Below are 27,158 nucleotides of genomic sequence, written 5' to 3' on the forward strand. Positions count from 1 at the left end.
GGTGTGTCAGGGACGCTGCAGACCAGGCCCTGCAGGGTAATGCCGGGCCTCAGCCTGTGTGCCCTGATACAGGCACACATGTGGATTCAGGTGACACTTGCTGGGACTTCCTTTTCAAGAGAGTATCAGCTGTGACCACACAGTTTTTAGGGAGGACTCGGGAGCAGGTTGACACCATTCTCTGAGCAGAAAGGCATGGTTAGCGTACCCTGATTCCCAAAACATCATCCTTTGAGAGAGGACATTTTCCTATGTGGGCTGAGAAAGCCTCACCAGTGCTAGGTGGTACGCCAGGGTCTTCCTGATGTGCAGACTTTGGGGCCATGCTGTTTGCAAAGCACATTTCCAGACAGTCCGTTAGCAGAGTCTGTTCTCTCCTGCCATTATCAACCTGACTAGCCTTTCCTGCCTCCTAGAGAAATGGCAGCTATAGCCATAGAGAGAATCCTATGCCTCAGGTCTGCAGGGCGCCCAGGCCCCTCTAAATTCCATACCCTCCCTTGGACCTGGAGTTGACCAGTTTCATGCACTGCCACTGAGGAGCGTCCAGGCACAGTGCCTGACGGGGTGGCAGGCCCCCTGTTGCTTAGAATGCTCATGTTCCCACTTACTCGGCTATGTTGAGTTCAGAACCTGGACCTATTACTTTGATGGATTGGGCCATCTTGAAAGTTGAACTGGATTTGATTTACCTGAGTCCCATCAGAGCAGCGACTATATATGGGAAGCCCTTGGGCAAAATCCTGTTTGTCCTGCACAGTGTTTTGTTGTTTTGTTTTTTAACTTTTAACGGAAATACATATTACAAAAATATAAGCAAATCATAATGGTACAGCTCAATTAATTTTCACAAACTGAATCCTGATCAAGAAAGCCTTGAACTCCCAGAGCTCCCAGGGACTCGTTCTCCTCAGAGGGGCCACTGTCTGACTTCAGATACCATCGCTTGTTTCCTGAACTTTACGTAAGTGGATCAATCATATGGTACATTCTCCTTTGTGTCTGGCTTTCTTCGTTCAACGTTATGTTTTTGAGTTCCATCTAGGTCACTGTGGTTAGCAGTTACTTGTTCATTTTTGTTATTGTATGGTATTCTATTGTATGAATATACCACAAATTATGTATTTCATTTATATATAGTCTGTGGTGTTAATTCCTGTTTGGAGTGCCATGAACATTCAAACATTCTTTATCATCTGAAGCTCGTGTGTATAAATTTTGTTAGGTGGAATGGCTGCATTTAAAAATGATGAGGTTTCAATTTCTCTTGAGTAAAGTTTTGCCAGTATGTAGCTCCTGTTTTTACATGGCGCCACTTAGCTAGGGCTGGTGGCAGCTCCTCCTCCTCGTGGGACGTGCTTCCCACCCCTACCTTTGCGTTTGTCTGCTCACACCATTTATCCACGTCATTCTCCATGGTCATGTTGCCTGCACAGCCCTTCCAGTGGAATTCTGCCTGTATCTGGAGAGCTGGGAGGCAGTCCGTGTGCGGTGGTTATTCTAAAGGTGCATTACAGTATCCCTCCTCTCTCCGCGTGTGAGCCCTCAGCTTGTCTTCCTCCAGCATCTTGCTTTGATCTGTGGTCAAAGGACTTGGGGAAGGAAATAAGCCCTGGCGTACAATGCAAACTGGGAGGAGTGTATTTGGCTTATTCCCCCTATTCTGCAGTCAGTGTGGCTAGGAATCCAGCCCAGGGCCCAGACACCCCCATAGTCTTGGGACTATAGGGTGTGAAGCCTCACATCACAACTGCAGAGGTGGCCCAGCATGTGCAGACACACCACTTAGGAAGAAACTGAAGTTTCTCCCCACACCTTCGCGGGTTGTCATTGCAGATATAGCAGTGCACTGCTTCTTCCCTAAAGGAATGTGGGGAAAATCTTCTGGTTTTGGTTCTTGTAGGGGTTCAGTGGAGGGGAACCTAATTCTTTTCTACGTGTTTCTTTGTTATTCTTATTGTTTGGTTTTTGCCTCATCAGGCTTTGGTCTAAATATTGGAGAATTAGTTTTACTATAGCAGACAATATCTTTAGGAATCATGAGTAACCTGCACATTGTTACATGGTAAACAAGAAAATAAATGACAAAACTGAAAAAGTGATATTCTCTGTACTAACATTTTATGAGCAGAGACATGGATTGCCATAAAAGGAACTTCAACACAAATTTCTTGCATGGCCTGATATATTCCATCCACGTAAAAATAAATTGCTAAGGCAAGCTCACATATAATTTCTCAGACCCTTTCCTGACCTTCTCTTACTGTAGAAATGGAGTGGTCAAGGTCCAAACAGATGAGAACTGGAAAGGACCTTAGAAATCCTCTTGTTCAAATTAAGATCCAATGGGTGAGGGTTAGGGGTGACTATGGCCACATGTGACGCTTCCCAAGCTCAGGTGTTGCTCAGGTGATTGAAATTTGTGGTGTTCACCAGCCAGTATCTGGTGTGTCCTCACTTCTCTGCCCTCTCCTTCTAAGTCCATTGGGATGGATTATATAACGCTCCCAGGTAGTAGTAGCTCCAAGGAACCTGTGTGTCTACCGTTTATTCAGTGAGAAAAGCAAGATGGGTCGGGGTCAGTTGTCGGGGAGTCCCGAGGGATATGAGGGAGCATGACTTGCAGATAGCTAGTTAAGAATGTTCTAGGCCATTGAATCCTAGGGTAATTTTAAATAACACATGTTCTACATGCTGTATATAGTAGGCACTCACAAGGCTTCTGCAAAGAGTGGCTGGTTACGACTGCACAGTCTGTTTCGAGTGTTCAGGCGCCTCTCATAGTGCACTAGACTCTAGTTTATCATGAACCGACTGTATACAGTAGGTCATGGCTGGGAGGCCATATTCAGCCTGCAAATGTGTTTTGTGGGGAGCATATGGTATTTTTAGAAATGAGGAAATTTTATATCAAGGTCCAAATTTACAGAATATCTTAAAAAATCAATCTGACAAAGCACGCTCTTAATTCCTGTGCAGTTCCAGCCGTTGGCCGAGCTCATGGTGGTGACGTCCTTCACATGGGTCCCTGGTCCCTGGTTCTCAGCTCCCTTCCCTCCTCTACCCCTGTGCTTCCGAGGGCTCATTTCTGTGACTCAGAGGCTGAGAGAGATTTCACTCTGAAAATGAATTAATGCCACAAATTTTTATTTAAATGAATTATGTTTACTTTATCAAACTTATACAGTTTAGTCACCCCCCATTCTTCCGACTCCCTTCCCCCCCTTCCAGTTCAAGCCGTTGTGTCTCAGTCTAGTTGTGTAGGACACAGCTCCCTGGCCCATGCTGGTATTATGAACCTTGCGCTTCCCCTGGCTGAGGCAGTCGGTCACCAGTCGTCGGTTGGCTGCTCACAGCAGCTCATGGCAGCTCTCGCCGGCTGCTGGCTGCTCACCATGGCTGCCGGCCACTCACACTTGCCACCGGCTGCTCATGGCAGCACACAGCAGCCCATGGAAGCACACAAGCAGCTCACAGCAGCCCAGCTCCAGGGAAAGCTGTTGTTCACAATCTTGGCTGTAGAGGTCGCATCTCACTGGCCCATGTGGGAACCGAACTGGCGGTCTTCCGCGTTAGGAGCACGGCGCTCCAACCGCCTGAGCCACCCGGCCGGCCCCAGTTTAGTTTAAAATACTGTGTGGGTGTCAAATGTTTTAAAATAATGCCTCAAAATAATGTCAGTTTGTTGTGCAACTCACATAGGCAGGGAATTGCTGCTCTAGATTAGAGATAAAGGGTCAGGATGTGAACTCTGATTAGATCTTGAACCATACACACACATGCATAGAAACTTAAGACGTTGTTGGAACTACTGGGGAAATCTGAATATGGACTGCATTTAGGTGATGCTTAATAAATATTAATTTCATTATGTGAGAGAATGGGATCATTGTCTCATGGTTATGTAAGAAAATGTTCTTGTTTTTAAGCAATTCATACAGAAGTGACATGTTATAATATCTACAACTTACATTCAAATGGTCCAGCCCATGTCCCCCACAAATACATATATGTATTTGTATATGTAGGTATAGATATGGATATGGAAAGAGAGAAAGATAAAATGAATGTGACAAAACATTATTAATTGGTGAATGTAGGTCAAGAGTATATAGATGTTCATTATATTATTTCAACTTTTCTATAGCCTTAAAAATATTGTTAAATAAATGGGGGAATAAATGCTAAATAATTCTTGGAAATAGGCAATTTGCCTTAAATTCATTTTAACTCTGATTTAATCCCTAAAGGACTTGGGAAAGGTTTATGAATCTTGATACATGCAGTGTTTGTATGTGTATGTTTTCTGTATAGAGATTCATATCCTCAAAGGGGTTCATCCTTGAAATAGTTCAGAACTGCTGCCCTAGAATAGATTTGCAGTTTATAATTCCTTCTTTATTCTGAGTGTCAGAATACTAGTTAAATTAGCATTTCAGACAGTTCAGATATAAATTTGGTAATTGTGAACGTAATTCCTAACTTATTCAAAACAAATGAACCTTCAGGAGATTCTAACTTTTAAAAAGTTTGGATCAGTTGATAGTTTGATGTATGTTTATTTGACCACAGAGATTCTGTTACTTAGAAACACACAATGATATTTTAATAACATGATGTATTTCTATTCTTTTCCAAACTAATGTGTATTTAGTGCAATCACTTGTTATTTTTAATACAATCTGCTTTCCCTTGTGTGGACTCACATTCTTCACATTTTGTGCAAAGGGAAAAATATGCCAGACTGTAAGTTTTGATTTTATCCATGTTCATGTAGAAAAACATTAACTTCAAAGAAGAAATATTCATGCCTTTATTTTTCAGTCGTGTGATCACTAAGCTCTATTTACTAAGTTAGAAACATTCACTTCTTTGCAAATGACTGTGTGACAGAATGGAATTCAGCGTGGCTTATAGTTTCAGCTGTTCCTGTTCAGCATGTTGGAGCAGAGGCATGAGTACTAGATTAGAATGTGCCGAAGCCTCGTTTCAGACACATAGGATCATACATGTACTAATGTGGGACTACATGGGTTATGGTGGATTTTAGTTTCTCTGAAAATCTTTTCCACATGCCTGTGGATCTGTTGGATTAGGTTCAGTCAGAGTTGGTGTTCACAGGGGCAGTAATGAAATAATTAAAGTCCCCAGGAGAACTATCGCCCAGAGCATGCTGCACCCAGCTAAAGGTCAAGCTCACACACAGACTTTTCCCCTACCCCTGCACACCCACCCGGGCTTATCTTGGAGATAAGAATCCATCTGCAGGACAGGTTTACTGATCAAATAGTCCTCGAGTATGGCTGGCTATTTTAAGTATGGTTTTTACAACCCCCTTTTTAGGTTTATAATCACATAAGTCAGACTTAACTTTTCTTTCCGATAATCAGGATTTTATTAAAAACCTGCCTCTAAAGTACTCCCGTGTCTATGACAAGAAGTAGTGTAGACTCAGAGTCCCAGTTTCACTGGGCTTATGGAGCCCCTGCTCGAGCACATTCTGCTCTGGGGTGGACATGAGCACGCAGTGACACAGGAAAGGCAGCCATGCTTGGGAAGGCTGCTGACATGGCCACAGTTCCCACTGGGGCCTGGCGCTCCATAGAGTATCTGCTGACCCGTCCTAGCGTAATGGCCCACTCATCTTCCCAGCGATTTCACAATCTAAGGAATCAGTTTCCTTGAATATTTAATACCTACCATATTAAGAGGCCTGGCAGCCTGGCCACCTGCCTGCTGGGTTCCTAGCACCTGTCCATGAAGGAATGGACACTCACCTTATGTGACATTCACCCTATGCCTGGCACTATCATGGACATCACCTCATGTCTCCTTGCCAGCAGCCTTGGGAGATGGATGTCGTTCCCCCCAATTTCATGGGTGAGAAACTGGAAATCACGGTCTGACTGGCTAAGTCCACAACTAATAAGGATTCCAGTTCAGAATCACCATGCTTGTGCTTGTTTAACTACAAGAGATGGGCCTCTAGGGTGTGAGGGCCCTGGAGTCACCTGGTAGAAGTTAGAGCTGGCCACAAACTTCTGACTGTTTTCATGGGCACTTTTAATTTTTTTGTTTCAAGCTGACCAAGGATCCGAATTCACATTCAACTGTGGACAGTTAATAGTTGTCATCATCAATCTGTAAATATTTCTCCTATGAGGAAACTTTGTTTTCTAAATAAGAGAAAGTGGTGGAATAGATATCATAGGAGGTTTTACCCAGTCCTTTGAGGTTTCACTTAAACAGCAAAATTTGAGTATTTCGTTCTTTTATGCCGGTGTCTACAAACCTCGTAATTCACGGTGTGTTTAAATGGTAGCTTTGGAAAGCACAGCAGTGTTTCTGTTATGCAGAACAACCAGTCGATTCCTAAGTATTCCCAGTTGTCAAAGCATGACTTAATTGTTTATAAACTGTGCTTCCTGATGTCCATATCAGGAAATATTAATAAATGACTCCTTATTAGTTTTATGACTATATAAATCTTTTTCAGTTCATTTTCTCATTTTTCCTTTACAGATCCTTAAAATTTGCAGATTCCTTTTTGTTTTGTTTTGAAGTAGTGTTAACATCAACTTTGAAAAACTTAGGAGTTGATTCAGTTTAAACTAGGGGAATCAACAATCATTTTAGTACTTATTTTATGCACAGAATACAGGGATCCAAGAAATGAATTGTCTCTGTTTTAAGTTTTACACTCTTTGGGGGCAAACAAAATACAGCAGGTCCTTGAATAATCCTTTCATTCAATGTCATTTTGTTACAGCATTGATGAGGTGCTGTAGGAACTTGACTCTTGCTATGTCAGTGGTATAACTGGGTTTGTTGTGTATGGTGTAAAGTCACGGAACCTATCGATCACATTAAGTGAAGACCTAGTGTATACCTCCTATCTGTCTACTGTGCAACACCCCACGTGCAAAGACATAATCAATACAGACTTAACTCCTAATACCAGACCTGCCTGTAACCAGGATACTGACACAGACACCAAATGCCAAGGGGAGAGGGGCGTTTCCCAACGAGCCAGGCTTCTAGGCACAGCTTGTCTCATGCCCTGGAAGCTCCACGAGGCCAGACCACAGTTCAGGTCAGATGCAGACTTACAGTGCATGTGGCTCCTTCGCTCCCCTTGACATTGGGAGCTGGCGCCCAGTGGAGGTCTGCTTTCCTGTCATCCTTACGTGCCCCTCAGGGTGCATCCTTGCCTGTGGATTCTGCTCCAGCTGTTTGCCTTCCCATCTTTCCCTGCTCCCGTCCTTGTGCCTGGCATCCATGGTGGCTCCATCTTCAGCATATTCTTGCCCAGATGGTCCCTTTCTCTCAGCCTCTCTGCCTCACCACTGAGCAAGTTTTCTGTATTCCCTTCTCTTCTTTTTCTGTCTTACCTGGCAGGCAGCTACACACTGGTATTTTCTTGGTAGTCTCTGCCATACCTGCTCCTATTTCTGTGTGTTCCTTCTGTTACCTGTGCTGTGTGGATCCATGCTAGATTATTACAGTGGTGGCTCTTTTCCTGAAACCACCGCTTTCATGACACACTTCTCCTTTCAGAATTTGTCAGGGCCGGCCCAGTGGCTCAGGCGGTTAGAGCTCCATGCTCCTAACTCCAAAGGCTGTTGGTTCGATTCCCACATGGACCAGTGGGCTCTCAACCACAAGGTTGCCGGTTCAATTCCTCGTGTCCCTCAAGGGATGGTGGGCAGCGCCCCCTGCAACTAAGATTGAACACGGCACCTTGAGCGGAGCTCCCGGAGCTCCCGGGTGGCTCAGTTGGTTGGAGTGTGTCCTCTTAACCACAAGGTTGCCGGTTCAACTCCTGCAAGGGATGGTGGGCTGCACCCCCTGCAACTAGCAACGGGCAACTGGACCTGGAGCTGAGCTGCACCCTCCACAACTAAGACTGAAAGGACAACAACTTGAAGCTGAATGGGCATCCTCCACAGCTAAGATTGAAAGGACACCTTGACTTGGAAAAAAGGCCTGGAAGTACACACTGTTCCCCAATAAAGTCCTGTTCCTCTTCCCCAATAAAAATCTTAAAAAAAAAAAAAGTACAAATTGGTAGTTACAAAATAATCATTAAAAAAAAAAGAATTTGTCAGTGGTGCCTACATTTCTCATCACTGTGAATCTGGTCTCCCTTGGCCTCTGGCCTCTCCTGGGCCTTTCCTGACCACAGAGCCTCAGCCTGCGTGGCCCACACCACTCTCGTAGTCATTCCCACCCTCAGCTGATCCAAGTCTTAGTTCAAGACCCCCTCAAGCCTGTGGATCTGTTCTCCTCCAGGTGGTGTGTGTGCATTGTACGATTCAGCACTAATCATTTCCTGTATGAGAGTGCCAGCTTCCTTGCTACTCATCATCTGAATTTGTCAGTGTGGAGACACCAGCTGTGCCTGCTACAGTGTGCTTGACACAGTGTGTGCCTGACACAGTGTGTGCCGTCAATAAAAGTTAGGGTTTCATTCTTTAGGTGTGTAGCCATTGTCTATTTGAAGGCAGTCATCTTAAGGAGTAATTAGCTTGGCCTTCATGAGGCTAACTTCTCAGGTGATGGTGGAGTCATCTGACAGTGGAAGCCCAAGGAGAGTATGGGAACAGAGTCCCAGAGAGCAGTTTCCAGGCTCTCGGCCTCACGTGGAAAGGTGTTGGCTCGGGTAGTAGATGGCCGTCAGCTGTGGCTAGTTGGCCATCAGCTGTAACCAGTTAGCCAATTAGTCACTGATATAACTGCCGCGGCTGCGTTGGTTGGTCAGTCGGTTGGGTGGCAGGCAGAGAAACGCACAGCAGGTTGCAGGTCATGTGGATCCAGCTTCCAGTGAGACTATAGTGGTATGACTCACCTATCTATGGCTCCGTGGGTGTTCCTTTTTGGCCTATCCATATCCTGCGTTCTTATGTGGGGAGCGGGATGAAAGACCCCGCAGGCTGCCTCGCATGACAAATGGCGCAGCGAGCAGGGTCCTCTGCATGACAGAGAGATTACTGTGTCCTCCTCACCCCGTTGGCAGCACCGCTGTACCAGATGCCCTGCGCCCTCAGATTCACAGGTGCGTCACGCCCACTCTTGGGTGTCCAGACCTTCCTTCCACTTTGCGGGCTTCAGTCAGATGGTGCAGGGTAAGGCTAGACTCAGCCTTGAGTCCCTGTGGCTCCCGGATTCTGCCCACTTACCTTCCCTGGCCCAGATCCGGACATGCCCACTCCATAGGGAGCCAGAGTCGGGCAGAGGTGGAGGACGTGAGCCTTATCTGTGCCTTGTGGCACATGGCGCCCCATTGTACCCATCCTGTAGAATATGCACCCAGCCAACTGCCTTTCAGAGGCTCGGGTCAAAGGTCAGCTGTCTGGTTGTTGTAGAGCTGCTCAGGGCTGACGCCACACGGTGGTGCCGGAGCTCCAAAGGTTCACCCCGCCAAACTTTCTTGCCCAGATCCAGTGTGGCTACAATACAGGCCAATGTGATCTGCGCACCTAGGAAGGGTTTGCTCTGGCCAAGGCCATCCCGCTGGTACTGCCACAGGCTTAGGGAGGGGCCAGGAACCTTGACTGCATGTTCCTTGTGAATCTTACCACTCAGTGTGTGACTTAGGTGGTTTGTTGTCTGTTTATTTTCAGAAACAAAAGGGCAACAGTGGCAGCTAGCCCTTTCTGATGGTAGCAAAGCTGCTGTGTCTAAAGGGGGAGTCCATGAACCCTACTGAGCCAGGCTTACAAACCACTGGTCTGGTCCAAACATGTAGTTTTATAAGCAAAGTGAAAATGAATGAAAATGAATCACAGATAAGTAAAATGGCTGCATAATTAATCATCAGAGACCAAGATGGGCACCAAGGTGTCCCGATTCCTGGCCTAATCATTTCCTTACGATTCCAGGCTATATGTGTCTTTTACCATATCATATCTTTAGTGCTTTTTAAAATAGCCTTATCTACAATAAACCAAATCTCAAAATTAAAAATGTAGTTAGTATTTCTTGTATTTACAAGGTCTGACATTAAGTTCGTGAACTTGTTGCAACGACGTTGGTAACCTTTTTTGATATCAGAGGGATGATTCATTATGAATTTGTACCAACCAGACAAACAGTTAACCAAGTTTACTATTTAGAAGTGCTGAAAAGGCTGTGTGAAAAAGTTAGATGAACACGACCTGAACTTTTTGCCAACAATTCATGGCTCTTGCATCACGACAATGGACCAGCTCACCCAGCACTGTCTGTGAGGGAGTTTTTAACCAGTTAACAAATCACTGTATTGGAACTCCCTCCCTACTGCCTGATCTGGCTCCCAATGACTTCTTTCTTTACCTGAAGATAAAGGAAATATTGAAAGGAAGACATTTTGATGACATTCAGGACATCAAAGGTAATACAATGACTGCTCTGATGGCCATTCCAGAAAAAGAGTTCCAAAGTTGCTTTGAAGGGTGGACTAGGCGCTGGCATCAGTGCATATCTTCCCAAACGGAGTACTTCGAAGGTGACCATAGTGATACTCAGCAATGAGGTATGGAGCACTTTTCTAGGATGGGTTTGCGAATTTAATTATCTTATATTGTATGTACAAAAATGACACTGTTAGTATTTCCAGACCATTGCCAGGCAGGGACTTCCTTAGTGGACATATGTGTTAGTAATTACAGCATATTTCTGAAGCCAGACAGAACATCTGTTTGTTTTTAACATTGTATTGTGATGTGTTTGCTATAAGGACATTTATCACTTTCTTTTAATGGAATTAAAACTTCCTGTTCAGAGGATGAAATTTCAAGGCTGAAAAAGTTCAATGATAGACATATTTTCTATTTTAAATGACAAAATCAATTGAAATGAAAGCATTGTCTGACTTAAGAACAAGCTTCTATCAGTCATTCTGATTTTCAGCCTTCCTCGAGATTCTGCTCCCAACAAGGCGTGTTTGAGCACACACACAGTAGGTCTTAGTATGCTCCTGGGCCTGGTATCTCTCCAAGGCTGTGAGGCATGGTGGGTCTTCCTGGGACTTGGGAGGCTCAGACACTCTTGAGACCCAGGAGTCTGGGGGTGCCTGTGGGAAGAAGGAGCTCAGGACCCCAGCGTGCTTCATCACATCTCCACCCTGTTGTACTGATTTCATTGACCCGACCTGTTGATTTGATTGTCTCATTTAATTTCCTGCTTATTGCCCCTCCCACACTAATGCACTCCCAGAGAGTAGAGACCTTGTCTGATCTGTTCGTCCCCGTCTTTCTCTAGAACAGGGGTGTCCAAACTTTTTTCAATGTTTTTCACCAAGGGCCATATGCGGTAAAATACACAAACGGCCGGGCCACTCACTCGAGGTGAAGTACGTATTGCCTCACCTGGTTTATTTAAGTAAACTAAATATATTTTTGGAATTTGCTGCGGGCCAATTAACAAAGGATCATGGGCCACAGTTGGCCTGCGGGCCGCAGTGTGGACACCCCTGCTCTAGAACAACATCTGGAACACAGCCGATTAAAGTCAGAATGAAAAATGAATGCAGGAATGGTTCAGTATCCCTCTGTGTTGTCCCAGGTTACTAATTCTATTGGTTCACCTTACTCAGTTTGAATCCCTCTGACACTAATTTTGTTTACTGCTTAGATTGCCTTAAACCATTTATGTCTGTGCATTTATATTCACACAGCAAGAAACACTGCACAAGCGTTCTTGTTAAATGAATGGATAACCGTATCTGCTTGTATTTACCTGTCTCTTACATTCAACTTGTCCAATTTAAGTTAGTTAATGCTCCTCCGTTCCAAAACTAGTTCTAAATCTCAGCTTTTTGTCCCGTAAGATTCTGTTTTTAGTTACTTGGCTTAAGCCTTTGACTCATGATTCTAACAGTCTTCATCATATTATTCTTTTTCATGCTGTAATCTTAAAATCCTGGATGTTAAGGGAAGGGGCTTAAAAAGAAGGGCTTAGAAATAACATTAGCTCATATAGGCAAATGAAACTTTTACATCCTGAAAGTTGCCCAGGAAATAGTCAACGTTGGTTGAATGTACTGGTTGCTCTCAATTTCATATGAAAGGTTGATAATAATAAATACAATTATGCATACCGCATTTTCCAGATGCTTCATTCCTGTTCTCTGGTTTTCTTTCTTCCCTGTGAAGTGGGGCTGGAAGTTTCTGAGGGTAGTGAGAGAATTGTTAAAAGATTAAATAAGTGAAGTTTGAAAAATTAGAGTTACCTGCTCAAGGGTGCCAAGACGTGAACTTGAGTTCCTAGTCTGGTGTTTTGTAAGACACGAAACTGATAGTAACAAGAGAAGTCAACACAGTTTCTGCATGTGTCTTATAAATTATTTTAGAATTAGAGCTGAAAGATCATTATATAATGAAAAATTTAATATGTTGTTTAGTATATAGTAAATACTAATAGCTTCATGTTAAATTGAACTGAGTGAAAGGATACACTTGAGCAAATTAGGGCAAATAGGTGCTAAAAATGACCAAGGAGCAAAAATTTTCAAAAACGTGTGTATTAGGTTTACATTTACATAGTCAAGGATAATTAAATTATATTTTAAACAAACTCCACTGCTTTCCGTAAAATCTTTTGATCTTGAGTAAACAATAACAAGGATGACCTTAATATACTGTTACACTTTTTAAACTTACAGAAAAGTTTCAAAATAGTATGGAAGTTACATGTACCCTTCTCCCAGCTATCCCTGATGTTAATAACCATGTAAATAACCATAGTACAATTCTCAAAACCAGGAAATTATCATTAGAATAGGATTTTAATTTCATACATGTAATTAATAGAAGGAACTAAAGTTAACCCAATAATTAAGTTCATTTGTACCAAAAAGTGTAGCATAGGGTCTTAAAAAAAATTAATTATTGTTTTAACTTTAGAATAATAAACAGAATACTCATTCATAAATTCTACCTGTTATTTTTCCCTGTCTTTCACTTCTTCGTCTTGAACCATAACATACATAACTTTTAAACAGACTTAGGAGGTTCCCAGATGATAGCAACACTCACCCATCTGTTATAAAGGACATGCTTATTTTGTTCCAGATTCTCCCAGTCTAGCTCAGTGGTGCATAACATCCTATTTCCATGAGAAAAACTTTGCAATGAGATAGCTTCATTCTAGAGCATGAAACTGAAACCTCCTCTAAAAGTGCTAGAAGACTAAATCTTCTACATATGTTTTTGTTTGTTCATCAGTAGGCTGGTGAATCAGGTAGACTAGCATAATGATACTGAGTATAACATGACATGATGTCTCTCTTAAGGATGACAAATGCTACTACATAAGTACATGAGTATAGTTTATAAATCACAAAGGAAAAAGTGAAGTTACTTGATATTCTGTGGTTTAAGAACAATACTTGAATATGATCTTATGCATGAAAATGCATAGGGTGATATTTCTCTTGTTTTAATATGATTGTGTTCAAGATGAAGATATTCCAGGTTTGAATCACCATCTTCTTCAGCATTGCAAATTTGTTCTGGAAGAATATTCCTAAGGAAAAATAGACATGAAAGTCATAAATGGTCCAAGTAATATTCTGCCTTCATAATTTAGGAGTTAAGTTTTATATTTGTTTAAAAATTATTTTGTTCTTTAATAAAATTGGATCCCCCTTTTTATATTATATACCAGAAAAAGTTCCAAGTACATAAGAGATCTAAATGTGAAAAAAATGAAGCCACAGATGTATTATAATAAAGAAAGCATGACCATACCCTGGAAGCAGAGAAAAATCTTCCTATTTCTGACTCAAAAACTAGAAGCACTAAAAGAAGAAATTAATAAATTGACCACAGTGTTTAAAAAAATGTAAACTTAAAAGACAAATGGCAAACTAGGAAAAAGTCTTTGCAACTTATATTATAGCTAAAGGGCTCCTAAAAATATAAAAGCAAAAAGAGAAGAGAAAATAAAAGAACTGGGTAACCAGTTCCCAGAAGAAAGCATGAAATGATGTGTAAACATGAAAAGGTGCTCAGTTTTATTCATGATAAGAGAAACATGAATTGAAAATATAGTGGCATACCACTGTCACCAGATTTGCCACAAAAAATGTCCAGAAGCTCACCAACATGTTCTGGCAATGAAGCTGTGGAAAACCAAACACCTTTAAAAGGAATTCAAAACAATACAGTCCCAATCGAAAGGAATTTTGCAGCATCTGGCAAAATTACATGTGCATTTTATCTTTTCACCCAGCAATTCCACTACGAGAAATCTATCCCAAAGCTAGACTGGAAAAATACGAAGTGATGAACAAAATTATGCAGTGTGGCCTTATTTGTAGTAGTAAAAGAATGGAAACAATCAAATTTCTATCAATAAGGAACTGATTGAATAAAATGTCTGCAAAATGGAATACTATTCAGTTGTAAAAAGAAATGAGGAAATTCTCTATATACTGTTATGGTGTAATATCCATAATATACTGATAATTTTAAAAAGTAAAAACATGTACTGTCTCTTTCAAGAGAAAAAAGAAAAGTCCTTCTGTGTAATAATTTGTGTAATAATTGTGGGAGAGGATGGGGAAATATGAATATGTGTATGCGTATATTTGCAAAAAGAAATACTGGACAGTGTGAGATATAGATGATGTATTACAGAATTGTACACCTGAAATCTATGTAATTTTACTAACAATTGTCACCCCAATACATTTTAATTAAAAAAAAAGAAATACTGGAAGGATATACTAGAAATTAATTTAAAATTTTAACCTATGGGGAAAGGTGGAATACAGTGTAAGGGACAGGCATAGTAGAAAGACTTCTCTTAATAATCCTTGTTACACATTTTTGACTTTGGAATTACATAAATGTTTAACAGTAAAAATATTAATCAAATAGAAAATAGCAATTCCAAAAATAAAGACCTTTTCTGAATATGTATTAATTGTAGACATAGTGTTGCAGAGAAGACCACTGTATTTCAGCTGTACATCCTTTGTGGAACGTATTCTAAAGAATGTATTCTAGAGAACATATTCTCTAGAGCTACCAAATATATCATAAATTTTCTGTTGTTAGTCATAATAATGGTATTATTATTTTGAAACTAATGTTTATATATCGTAAGATAACAAATTAAATTAATATTGTTGGGAACCTAGATTTTCAGTATAAGAAAAACAAGTTTAAAACAAAAGGAATACTCTATAATGTTAAATTTCAATTGGGAATGTCAGTATGAAGTCATATTCTTTTTCTTCACAAAATGCATATTTCCTGGCAGTTCACTGAAAGTCCTTCAAACAGTAAAAACACATTTGAGTCACCCCAATAAATTAAAAAAAAAAAAAGCAACATTTGAAAGAAACATACTCGGTGTCCAGATTGGGGCCCCTGTGTACTGTCCCCCTGTGAAAGGCCCTGGAGCTCTTTGCAGGAGGCTGGCGCAGATATGCAATGGGAAGAGTAAAAGCGAGTTATCCATGGTCAGTGGTGGTTTGTCCAAGGACACAGGAGCCAGCTCGAAGGGCTGCCATTGGCTGAGGTAGGGGCAGTTTCAGAGTGATAATTGCAATTGATCAAAACATTCTGAATCATAAATTCATGTTGGTTATGCATAAAGAGAGAAGGCCAAAACTAAAACACTTAGGCACCAACTTACTTTTTTTCCTGAGACAGCCACTATTAACATTTTAACATATATTTATACTCTTTCTTGTTCATATATAATACATATATATAATTTTTCCACTTTTATAAGAATATAATTGACATATATTGTATTACTTTAAATGTACGACATAATGATTTGATGTACTTGTATGTATATACTGGGAAATGATTGCCTCAATTAGTTTATTTAACATCCATCACCTCATATAGCTATAAATTTATAACCAGTTTCTCACTCCCGCAATTTAAAGGAAAGAACTGATCATTTATCCTACCTTTCAGAGTAACAAAGTGGCCCTTCTTGATAAGAAAAAATTCTTTACAGAGGAATTCCAGTTAACAAATATGGAAAGAATGACAAAAATAGAAATTCACCGTTTTTTACCCCTATGGAAATAACAGATTCAAGCAACAATCATCTTTGAGTGAAACTATTGGTTCAGTGGTGGAGGAGAAAGGTGATACTGGAGGTATCTGGCCATGACCACCTAAATCCCTCCAGAAGTGGGATAAACAAACATATGCCTCCAGTTGCAATGTAATAAGAAGTTTATACCATGATCTATGAGGTATTTTGGCCAAAATAGTTTGAAACCAAATCTTACAACGCGCCCCTCACCTCATCCCCCAGGGCTTTCATAAACAACCCCTTCTCTGTCTTGTTTTGGGGGAGTTTAAATGTATTTGGGATTTCAGAGATAGGGAAAAGCATAAGGGTGTAAACCTCAAGGCCCCGGCTGCAAAGCTCTGCGATCTGCCACTCTTGGTGACACACTAACGAAGTGTTCCAGCTTCATTCTTGAGACACTCATGCTTTCTAAGCAGACGGAAAACATGCAGGAAAGTGTGTCTCCAGAGGGGAAGGAAGCTGAATCTCATACATTTATTTAGAACTTTGCTTTCAGAAGAATCTAGATAGAAGTGATTTTAATTTTAGCATAAGTAGTTACTTGTATTTTGTGCTCCGCAGGATAGGGTGTTTATGATTATATGCGGAGATGGGAGCAGGACCGTAATGAACTGCCTTTAATGCCTCACTGTAACCTGTCTTTAAGGTTCTAAGTATTATATAATAATACTCTATTTTTTTAAAAGTTCTTATTTTTTTTAAAGATTTTATTGGGGAAGGGGAACAGGACTTTGTTGGGGAACAGTGTGTACTTCCAGGACGTTTTTCCAAGTCAAGTTGTTGTCCTTTAAGTCTTAGCTGTGGAGGGTGCTGTTCAGCTTCAAGTTGTTGTCCTTTCAGTCTTAGTTGTGGAGGGCACAGATCAGCTCCAGGTCCAGTTGCCATTGCTAGTTGCAGGGGGCACAGCCCACCATCCCTTGCGGGACTCGAGGAATTGAACTGGCAACCTTTGTGGTTGACAGGATGTGCTCCAACCAACTGAGTCATCCGGGAGGCAGCTCAGCTCAAGGTGCCGTGTTCAATCTTAGTTGCAGGGGGCGGAGCCCACCATCCCTTGCGGGACTCAAGAAGTTGAACCGGCAACCTTGTTGTTAAGAGCCCACTGGCCCATGTGGCAATTGAACCGGCAGCCTTCAGAGTTAGGAGCATGGAGCTCTAACCGCCTGAGCCACCGGGCCGGCCCAATACTCTATATTTTTTAAAAATTTCCTATGGAAGCTTGCAAACATGTATAAAAGTAGAAAAAATTATAATGAATCCCGATGTACCTATTATCATTTGGTTTCGACAATTGCTAATATTTGCCATTCTTGTTTAGTTCTTGTCACTTTTTCCTTAAAGGCAACCTCAGACATCACGTCATGGTGGTTTAATCATGTACCTTGTCAATTGCAACAATTTAACCAGATACTTGAAAAAGCCAGAATTTACCGTATCTTGTTGTTGTTTAGCCTCAGAAAATGCAGTGCTTTCATTTCTTGTAGCCCAGGTGGTATAGATTTGAAGTCATTGTGGTCCAGAAACAGCTCTCGCAACGAATGATAAGCCCCGTAGAAGGAGACTCTGTCCACGCCGTCATCAGAGAGTCTGTTAAATGACAGGTAGAGGTACTCCAGGCCTGGCTTCATGTGGCCAAACACATAGCCAGGGATGCGCTCGATCCTGTTCCCCAGGACCACGAGCCGCAGCAGAGATTTGGGGAGGTAGGACGGGACCTGGTAGAGCCTATTGTAGGACAGGTCGATTGACTCTAGGTTTCTGCAAAAGGGAAGATAAAGAGGGTGGCATGTCAGGGCAGCAACGTGTGCTCTGGGCTTTTATGAGGCCCGTGAGGGTGCTGTTGGTGTCAGTTATGACCCCTAGGTAACCATGGCTGGGTGGCAGCCTGGCTGCCGGGCACGTGCTCTGACCTGGCACCACACAGCTGCTCAGGCTCCATTAGAGAGGAGCACGAGTCCAGGGGTAATGGCAAGGCCCAAAGAGGCCTCCAAATACCTCTAAGGTCACATGTGAATCAGAAATGAGATCCGGGAGCCCGGGCGAAAGCACACTGCCTGTCCCTAAGATCGTCTCTGGCTCCAGCAAGGAAGCGGCTGAGTTGTAGGCATTTGTGTTCTCATTCTACATTTGCTCTGACCCCGCACCTGGGACCTGAAGTGAGACAGGGATCTAGAAAAGATTGTTCACTGGCTAGAGAGATGGAAATGTGAGCTGCCTGGCTGGTTTCAGGAGTCTCACCTGCAGCCTCTGCCTGCCGTAGGCTGCTCCTGATGAAGACTGAGCCACCTACTGCTACCACATCCCACTGACCCCACTGGCCGTCACGGCCTCTTTCATCTCTCTGCATCCTGCTTCTGAAAGGTCTCTTTCTGGGCTGTGCTAGTCAGATCCCTCGTTCCCTCACCGCCTGCTGGGCCAGCTGACAGGGCTCCCTGGCTCCCTGGCTCCCTATGTGGCTCATCACCACCCCACCCCCCATCCTGACAGCAAGGTCGCCACACTGGCCCCTTTACTGAGGGCCGCAGCCTGGGGCCGCTACTTCATCTCCAGCAAGACGGCTCTGCTGTCTGCCTAGACTACCAGGCCAGGCAGTCTCCAGTCAGGTTTGTAAACCATGAGATAGTTTAGGAACAAAGGCAGTGTGCTTCGGGTGGTGAGTCCTGGGCTTGGTCCTAAGGGGGAGCCAGGCAGTCCATCCTCACTCTGGGCTGGGGATTATCTCACTAGACTTCAGGCCCGCCAGCCCCACCCTGGGAGGCTGACAGAGCAAGGGGGAGGGGTACAGTGATCACACCTCAGGCCACACTGCTCAGGCTCAGCACTTCCTGTGGGGCGGTGTCCACGTAGCAGTGACCACACTCATCCTCGCACTAGTCATATCATGAATGGTTTGAACTCTACAGAAGTGGCTAAGTTGGGGGGAGGGGAGGTTCACTAAGAAAGGACGCTGTCACCATGTTCACTCACAACCTTTGTAATAATGACAAAATAAGAACCTGTCCAAGAAAGTCAAATTGTAGCATGTACTTACTCGTGATTTATCCAAGCTAAGGGAGCAATCCGATTTTCTTCAATGTTGTTATAACATAGAACAATGACATTGATATTTCTGGTTTGATTGAAACAAATTTCGGTTATTTCCTCAATTTGGTTATTTTCTAGGTATAATTCCTATAATTAAGAGAAAGAACTATTATTTTGATAAATATATTCAATTTCACAGAAATTAAAATGGTATTGTAGACTATTCTCAGTGTTATCTAAAAAGTCTTTTTACTGCTCTTCCAAGTGAGTTCATTTTTTAAGCTGTCAAATTTTCTAATTAGAAAAAAAATATATCTGTCATGCTTGTGGAATTAAATGAATTTTATTTCATTATTTTTAACCATAAAATGTTGCAAGGTAGAGCATGCCATAATAATTATATAAAGCTTCCTAATTTACAAAATTTATTCACATAAATTATTTCATTAGGGCTTCAAAACCCTGGATAATAGGTAGAAATTATAATCCCCACGCAGCAGTGGAGGGACGCTGGCCTAGAGAGAAGAACCGAGCCCAGGGCTCCACGGCCGATGCGAGGAAAACGCATCCTGGCTGGGCCCCATCAGGCTATGCTGCCTGTGGTTTTTTTAGGCTCACACTTTTTATACAAAAAAATGTGTTGCGTTGTATAAAATACAACGCTTGTATTGTATTAATTTAATAAAAAGTTAATTAAGAGCATTCATTTAACATCGGGTTGAAGTTTGCTAGAACTTGAAGTAAGTTTTCAATAGTTAGCTGCCTTCAAGTTAAATTCAGTTGGCATTAGAGTTTTTCACTTAACGATCTTGTTGGAATTCAGAAGGAGAATTGGTTGGTATGTTTTCAGTGTAACTTTCTATTATAGTGATTTCCCCTCTTTGTCACTTAATTTGGGTATTTGTTAGAAGAGATTTTTAGCTTTTTGCTTTTACCTTCGCATGTATTTGGGGGTAAAGTAGATTGGTGGTTCCCAAACTTGGTTGTATATTAGATCACTTGTAAGCTTTTTAAAGTGTAAATTGCAACCTAGATGTCCCCAGTCAAAGCACACGCGTCCATATGTCGACACTGTGCAGCTCTGAAGCGGGGCCTGGGATGGATTCCGAGCACACGTGCCCTTGTGGACAGCACCTCCCACGCCCTTTGGAAAGAGAAACCAGGGACAGGAGGGTCAGATGTGGAATGGACACACGTTGCTCTTTGTGTTATTCAAGGTGTGTGCTTGTGTGTGTGCGCGTGTGTGGGTGTGTGTGCGTGTTTACTGTGTGCATGCATTAGCGATTGAAAATTTTAATTTTTAAAAAAATTATAAATCGCTGACTCTACCTTACAAAGAACTTGATTTAACTTGTCTGGGATAGGCCCAGGAGTCAGCATTTCTTTGGAATCCAAGTGATTGTGATGTAAAGTCAGGTATTGGAACCTTGGTCTTTACTCTTAATGAATTCTAAGTTACGTCTTAATCTGCAAATCGGAAGAGGAAGCGTGGTGGCTGTGGCAGTAGCATCAGCTGGAGATCAGTGTCCCCTTCTGGGTTCAGTGGATCCACAACTGTGGGAAATTTCATGGTTCCTTCTTGCTGGGTGATGGTGTATGTGGTAGAAATGGAGCTCAGAGGAGGTGGTCTGGATTTCAGCTGAGTCTGCCAGACCTCCATGTCCCTAATGCAGGAAGTTGGAGTGTGCACCTGATAGCAGAAGCCACCAGGAGTCCCCCTTTAGTTAAGTGGGCCCCTTGCTGCAGCAAAGGAGACCATGCCTGGGTGGCAGGGGCATCTCCAGGGGGGCTGGAAATAGGACAGCACTTGGGCCCTTGGCAGGAGCTGGTGAGAACTGGTTAGTCGGCAGGCAGCTTTCTCTGTAGCCTGCGTCCGTCCGTGAGGGGTCACTCAGTCCACGAGGGACTCGGTGGAGCAGACTGGGATGGACATCACAGTTCCTGTTTGGAACAGTTTAAACTGTCTTGCAAGTCAGAGTACTTTTTGCAAATTGTAGTTTCTGTTTAAATTCTCAGTTCATGTTCCCCAATCCCTTGCCAAGAGCTGTCAGCAGGACCATTTATTACTTTATCAAGGTTTTCCACTCCTAATTATAATTTTGTATTACTTGAAGAGAAAACATTGTTCAAATTATAGTAAATTCTATATGTAGCATCAAAACTACTGAGTTTAATATGCACCACAATAATCTCTTAAAATATATTGTTCGTTTTGTTTTGTAGTACTATATTTAAAATATTAAGCATTAGAAGAAATATATTGGTACCTCAATAGAAGCAGGAAGACCCTGTGGTATAACTCTAAATTTATTTCTTCCCAGACGCAGGTAGGATAGGCTCTTCAAAGGTTTAAAAGCTAAAGGATTAACATTGATTTCACTGAGATTATTTCCTTCCAGTTCTAAGGTGAACAACTGATTTAAGTCTATAAAAAAATAAAATTATCAGGATATTAGGATAATTGGAAAACCATGCAATTTCTATAACTTTTCAAAATGTCTTGTGAAATGTTCATGTATTTGGAGGGCAGATGCAGCTTCTTTCTTTGTGTCTCCCTATAAAGCCTTTGGCCAAGTCCTTTGTACATCCCAAATGTGCAGACCAGCTGAGCCTGATCGCTGAGTGCATAGTCCCACACAGGGGCCTGCAGAGAACTCATTGAACCTCTGATGAAAGTCTGCACTATAAGGAACTGGGGCTTGGAGGCAGGGAGAGTCTGGGCAGGAAATAGCGTGCTGCGGAAGGTCCTTTGCAAAAACAGGCAGATATGAAATGGCAGTATAATTGGGGTGGACCAGGAGAGTTACACTGAGGGACTCCTATTCTAGGACAAAGGACGAGCTCTCTTTGCCTGGCAAAGCCTCGTCTCTGGACATAGAGGCTGCTATCACAGTGAACTCCCATCACAGTTGTTCACTTCCTGGCAGAGAAGGTCAAATGGACGTTTTGAAAGGAAAATGATAAAAAAAAATTCTCCACTGTTCAGATTGAGCTCCAAGAAAAGTCTTTATACAAACAAGTTGTTTTTTCTGTGGCCTCAGGAGTGGTATGATCCACATTAACTGGAAGCTGAAAGAAGAATGGACAGCTCAGCAGTGATGATTCCCAGAGGCCTCTGAGTCAGACATTCAGGGTGTAACTCTGGAATTTGTTCAGTGGCCAAGATTTCCAGAATAGGGGATGTTTTCATATTCAACTCAAGTCAAGGGCATAGCCCTGAGTGCTCTGTGCAGCTCAGTTCCTCCTCTAGGGCCTGTCAGGAAAGCAGGCCGGTGCCCTCAGGAGTGCAGGTCACAGACAGTAGGAGAGGACCCCAGGACATGGCCGGCAGTGTAGGCCTGACAGGTGGAAGAGCGGGTGGGCTCAGCTGTGCTCTTGGCGGGAGGGGGGGTCAGTGAAGGACTGAGCAACAGGACTTAGAGGCCAACCAGTAAAGTATGATAAGCGATTATGTTTCCTCATATTTTCTTTAATTTCCAAAACTAAAGATACTTGAGAATCCAGCATATTTAGTACATCGTTGAGGTTTGGGAATATAATAGAGGTTTTCCAGTAAAAAACAGATAATGGGGTAGACATCACAGAAGAGACAGAAATGTAACACACAATGCAAATTCATGATGTCACACGTCACTTTACAGTTATCCTCTGTTTTTTGTGTATATTGTTTATGTAGGAAGCACGCATGGTATGTATGTGTGTTCCTATATGAAACAGGAAGCAGGATAGAGGTAGAAGAGGTTAAAAGGCTCTTGTAGGTTAGACTTGAGGTAGAAAGAGCATTTGTTAGCAAAGAGCTGGTAGGAGGCCTTCTGTTGTGGGGTCAGGGAACGTGACAGGCTGTGGACGAGGACGGACATGCCTGAGAACACGATCTCGTAGGTGTCCCAAGTAGATGGCCACACACAGTACATATATGTAACCCAAAAAGTCAAGAGTGAGGACCTGCCCCGGGAGATAAAGGAAGAGCAACAAGCCATGGAGGTGGCCTGTCCTCAGGCTCACCCTGCCCACTGCTGGCCTGCTGGCCTGCCATCTGACCATCCACAGCCGCAGGACTGACAAGTGCTGAGGAGCCTGCGGCTGCGGCAGTCAGTCAACCCAGCACCCCGGGGGACAGCACGGCAGCCGGGCTAAGATCTCAGCGAAGAGTGGGGGCTTCGTGGGGGAGGTGACAGAGGCAAGTCTCCTGGACGCCTGCACATGCCGAGGCCTCCAGGTACCTGGGCGATGGACACCGGAGGGGAGCACCCAGGAGGCCAGTTTGCCCTGGACCACAGTGACCCTGTGCAGATGGGCCATTGTACACGAGGGAGAAGAGGTGCTGAGCGCTTGCAGGAGCATGTGACGGCTCCTCCTAACTGTGGCCTTAACGTTTTAGAATGATACTTGGTAACTAACTGCTAGAAATGGGCTCTCACCGTTGTTCACATACAGCTCGGTAGTCTACTTCTTCTAAATCAAGGGTTCCTTTGGGCTGTTTCAATTTCTAGCAGTTAGAAATTGAATCTTTTAATGTCTTGTCCATATGACAAAGCCCATCCAGATTTGTGTTTATTAATGTTTTTCTTTTGTACTATGAAATTCCATCTGGAAATAAAGTATTTCCATAACCCTGGAATCCTCAGATTTGGCAATTCTCATTATTATTGTTTTTTTCGCCATCACTAGAAGTGTTTTTTTCCTATGAAGTTTTCTGGGAGTGAAATGAAATAGTTGAATTATTTTATGCCTTTAAAGGCTTAGGTTTTTAACATTAATAGAATAAATATATTTCAAACCAAATAAAAAGTGTGGAGCACTATATCTCAAGAACTACACTGGACTGCTAGGAAGATAAAATGAAAAATTAGGCAATCATTGTCTTATAAAAGCATATAATCTATTCAAAGACATCAGCCAGAATTCATGAAAAGCTAAATGTAATACCGCCTCTTTTACACAGAGTTCATAATATGACAACTTCAGTTATCCAGCTCAGTCCAGAAACAACTGTAAGCGTCAGTGCCAGGTGTATCACGTATATGGAATGTAGGCACCTTCGCTAAAGCCCGTTTATAAGAAAGCCAGCTGTCATGGCAGCCACACACCAGGGCGCATCAGCTGTCCCGCCCTGTGGCATGAGTATACAACCTCATTGACACCAAGTGGCAGAAGTGCCAGAGCAGCCCTCTTGGGGACAAGACTGCCAAAGCCAAGTGACCACCATGGCATATGTGTACTCTGATCATGGGACAGCCCCAGCCCCACATACAGTGCCTGTTACTTAGCTTGATAGATAATTCTCACATGCCAACACGTGACAAATTAAAATAGCAAAGTATGTGGAGGCAGCGGGAATTGTGCCTGGGGTGTACTGCGCCTCCAAGAGTGATAAGGGAGACCAAGACACCAAACCCTGGTACTGTCTTGGCACTAACCACCACCGAAGCATCAGTGCGAACACAGCAGAGCACAGGGCTGTGTGTGGACACTTAGTGTGACCTCAGGATATCACAGGTTTGGAGTTAAGTTATTGATTGTATTGAAAATGATGAGAACCTGAAATCACTGAGAGTTTTATTTCTATTTAGACTGCTTTTTAAGACAACGGACAGTTTAAAATTCTTTTTAAAAAGTTGCCCAGTCAACAGTTAAAATATGTTTTATCAACTTATACATTAAAGTGATCTAGAAAACCTCACTAACTACTCATTTGGCAATACTGCATATAAAATTCCCACATGACTACAGAAGAGAGGTTCTAAGGACACATATCATGAAAGCAAATGCTCAATACCTGCTAAGCTTTCTTCGTCAATGGCCTGAAGGTTGTTCTCATTGATTTTAAGTTCTTCTAATGTAGACGGTAGTTCTGAAGGAATCTCTACCAAATGGTTTCCATCCATATTCAGGTGCATTAACTTCTTCAAAAGCTTAAAAAGCAAATCTCAAAATTACTTGTTACTCTGGTCACAGATGTACAGTAACGTATGTCAGTGAGTGGTCAGTTTGTGGTAGTTACTGAAGCCTTCCAGATCTGCACTTAGTCAGTTTGAGACAGGAATCCCCATGTTCTCCCTGCCAGGTAGATGTTGACCATGTTAACTTATTCCTGCCATTTTCAGTAAATGGCACTTGATTTTGTTCTCCACTCACCCATATTTATTTACCACCCATCATTGTGGTTTTAGTAAGCAAGAGAAAGCTCCTCTTGCCACTGGATGGACCTATTTTGCTCCATCTTAGGTTTTCACCCTCTCAGCAATAGTCACAGAGTTGATTAAATCATGCAATAACCTGAATCTCTCACGGATGCTCAAATTAGGACACCAGTTCGAATCCTTTCAATGTATTTGTAAACCTCAGTTTTCTATCTTCATCAAGTAGAAGCAGAATCACGAACAGCACTAATTATAGTGGAAATTCTTCAAAATGAAGTGCTACAAACATCACCAGTCATTCCTGTGAGGTACCCAAACAACCCCAACTGTCTGGGAAGTGTACCTCCATTTGACACGCTCATTTAGCAGGCCTGCCTGCGCCGCTGACATGGGGCCGCTTTTAGTGAAACCGCATAAATGAGTCACTTCAGTGGTGCTCACCGTCAAATTTCAGCAGTTTGGGGATGGGACAGAAGACCTCAAAACAAGTGAAGAAGGTAATTTCCTATAGTGTCTTCCTTTTTGATCAAATGCAGCAATGTGCGAGTCCCAGGTTTTATATCAGAAGGATGGCTAGACTGGCATGAGGCACATGCTCCGGGTCTGTGACACAAACGTGACACCAGGTGTCTGCTGCGCCTCTCTCATGTGCCAGTCCAGAATCTGAATGAGGGACTTGTCGAGAGAATGGACAGAAGACTGTCCAAGGGGGTAAAGTTTGACCTTTTGGGATGTATGTGTTTTACATGGGGTCTTAAAGCCTCCGTATTTATAAGTATGTGTTTACATCTGCAGAGCTTGCCTTTGTTTGAAACTCCTTGATCCTCTCTCCTCCTTTTTAGAAAAACAGTTGGTCAAATCTGAGTCTTTCAGAAGTTTCTTCTGTGCTGTTTCCTATCTTCTTTCTTTCTCTCTTCTTTTTCCAACCTATCTCCATGCCAGTTTTCATCTGAGTCCATTTGTTTTTCCAGAAGCCCCTCTTGCTAAAGTATCCTTCATCAGGTTTTTTTGCCCATGGCATAAAATAGGGAAGCTCTGATTTTCTGGCTTTCAAATGTTAATAGAATTTCCAGATAAAGCTATCCTTTCTTCCCAGAAATACCTCATGTCCTAAGAGACAACATTTCAACATGATTTCAGCTACTTGGGAGAAAATGACTACAAATTCACATTAATTTTGTCATCGATGCTGTTTTTGGTACTCTAAGGGTGAAGCATACAAAAACCAGCCAGAAACATGTGAAACAACAGCTCTATTCAAAATAAAACTTGAATACAGTTTAGGGACATCAGAGAGGAAACTTTCTTAGGAAAAAACTATCAGTTACAACATTTAACCTTTCCTCCCTTCCACCCACTGCCAGTACAAGTCGTAGGAAAGACGTCTGAATCGACTGTTACACATCAGAGCATGTATTTACCTTGAATGCTTTGGGACCTATGCCGGAAGAGGTGATATTATTCTTGCTCAGATCAAGCCTTTCCAAATTCTGCAATCCATTAAATGCCTCATCCGGAATGGAGGTGATGGAATTGCCTAGGAAACACAGCAGTTGTGTTTTAGGACTCTGTGCCTATACATACATGTACACATGTGTACGTGTGTGCACACACATATATGTGCATGTGCACATGCTTTATCTGGAGGACAGAGCAATACTCCTAACAGGTAGAATATATGTTATATAAACAAATGTATACTTAGGAAAATAACAAGACTGGGATTCCACTGTTTCACATAGTCAGAATTTTCACTTGAAGGGCTTGTCATGCTCTAGTACTTCATGTTTTACATAAAGCTACTTAAAACGGCCAGAATAGGGTTTGCTAGACAGTTCTGTTACCAGTATACATTTTACAACAAAGATGTGTTTCTGGAAGGTTATTAGAAACTGATTTTTATAGTTCTTCGTATTTTCCCATTGACATTTCCTAGACCCTGGA

General features: G+C 42.5%; 2 protein-coding genes across 7 annotated transcripts in view; one reads left to right on the forward strand and one right to left on the reverse strand.

The window, feature by feature from the left end:
• CENPP (centromere protein P) overlaps window positions 1–27,158 on the forward strand; it is a 261,592-nt gene that overhangs the window by 168,257 nt on the left and 66,177 nt on the right. The window lies entirely within an intron of this gene.
• ECM2 (extracellular matrix protein 2) overlaps window positions 10,433–27,158 on the reverse strand; it is a 39,187-nt gene continuing 22,461 nt past the window's right edge. Inside the window, exons 5-12 of one of the 2 annotated variants that reach the window (XM_074330157.1) lie at window positions 26,636–26,751; window positions 24,851–24,986; window positions 21,339–21,496; window positions 19,079–19,218; window positions 17,479–17,634; window positions 13,342–13,506; window positions 12,080–12,149; window positions 10,433–11,053 (exon numbers count right to left, since the gene is read on the reverse strand). In XM_074330157.1, coding sequence (XP_074186258.1) covers window positions 10,871–11,053; window positions 12,080–12,149; window positions 13,342–13,506; window positions 17,479–17,634; window positions 19,079–19,218; window positions 21,339–21,496; window positions 24,851–24,986; window positions 26,636–26,751 — 1,124 coding nt within the window. In that variant the 3' untranslated portion in view covers window positions 10,433–10,870. Of the gene's footprint in view, window positions 11,054–12,079; window positions 12,150–13,341; window positions 13,507–17,478; window positions 17,806–19,078; window positions 19,219–21,338; window positions 21,497–24,850; window positions 24,987–26,635; window positions 26,752–27,158 lie in introns of both variants that reach the window. The other variant, XM_019713823.2, reaches the window with a different exon arrangement.

This window comes from Rhinolophus sinicus, linkage group LG04, assembly GCF_036562045.2.
Source record: "Rhinolophus sinicus isolate RSC01 linkage group LG04, ASM3656204v1, whole genome shotgun sequence".
NCBI lineage: Eukaryota > Metazoa > Chordata > Mammalia > Chiroptera > Rhinolophidae > Rhinolophus > Rhinolophus sinicus.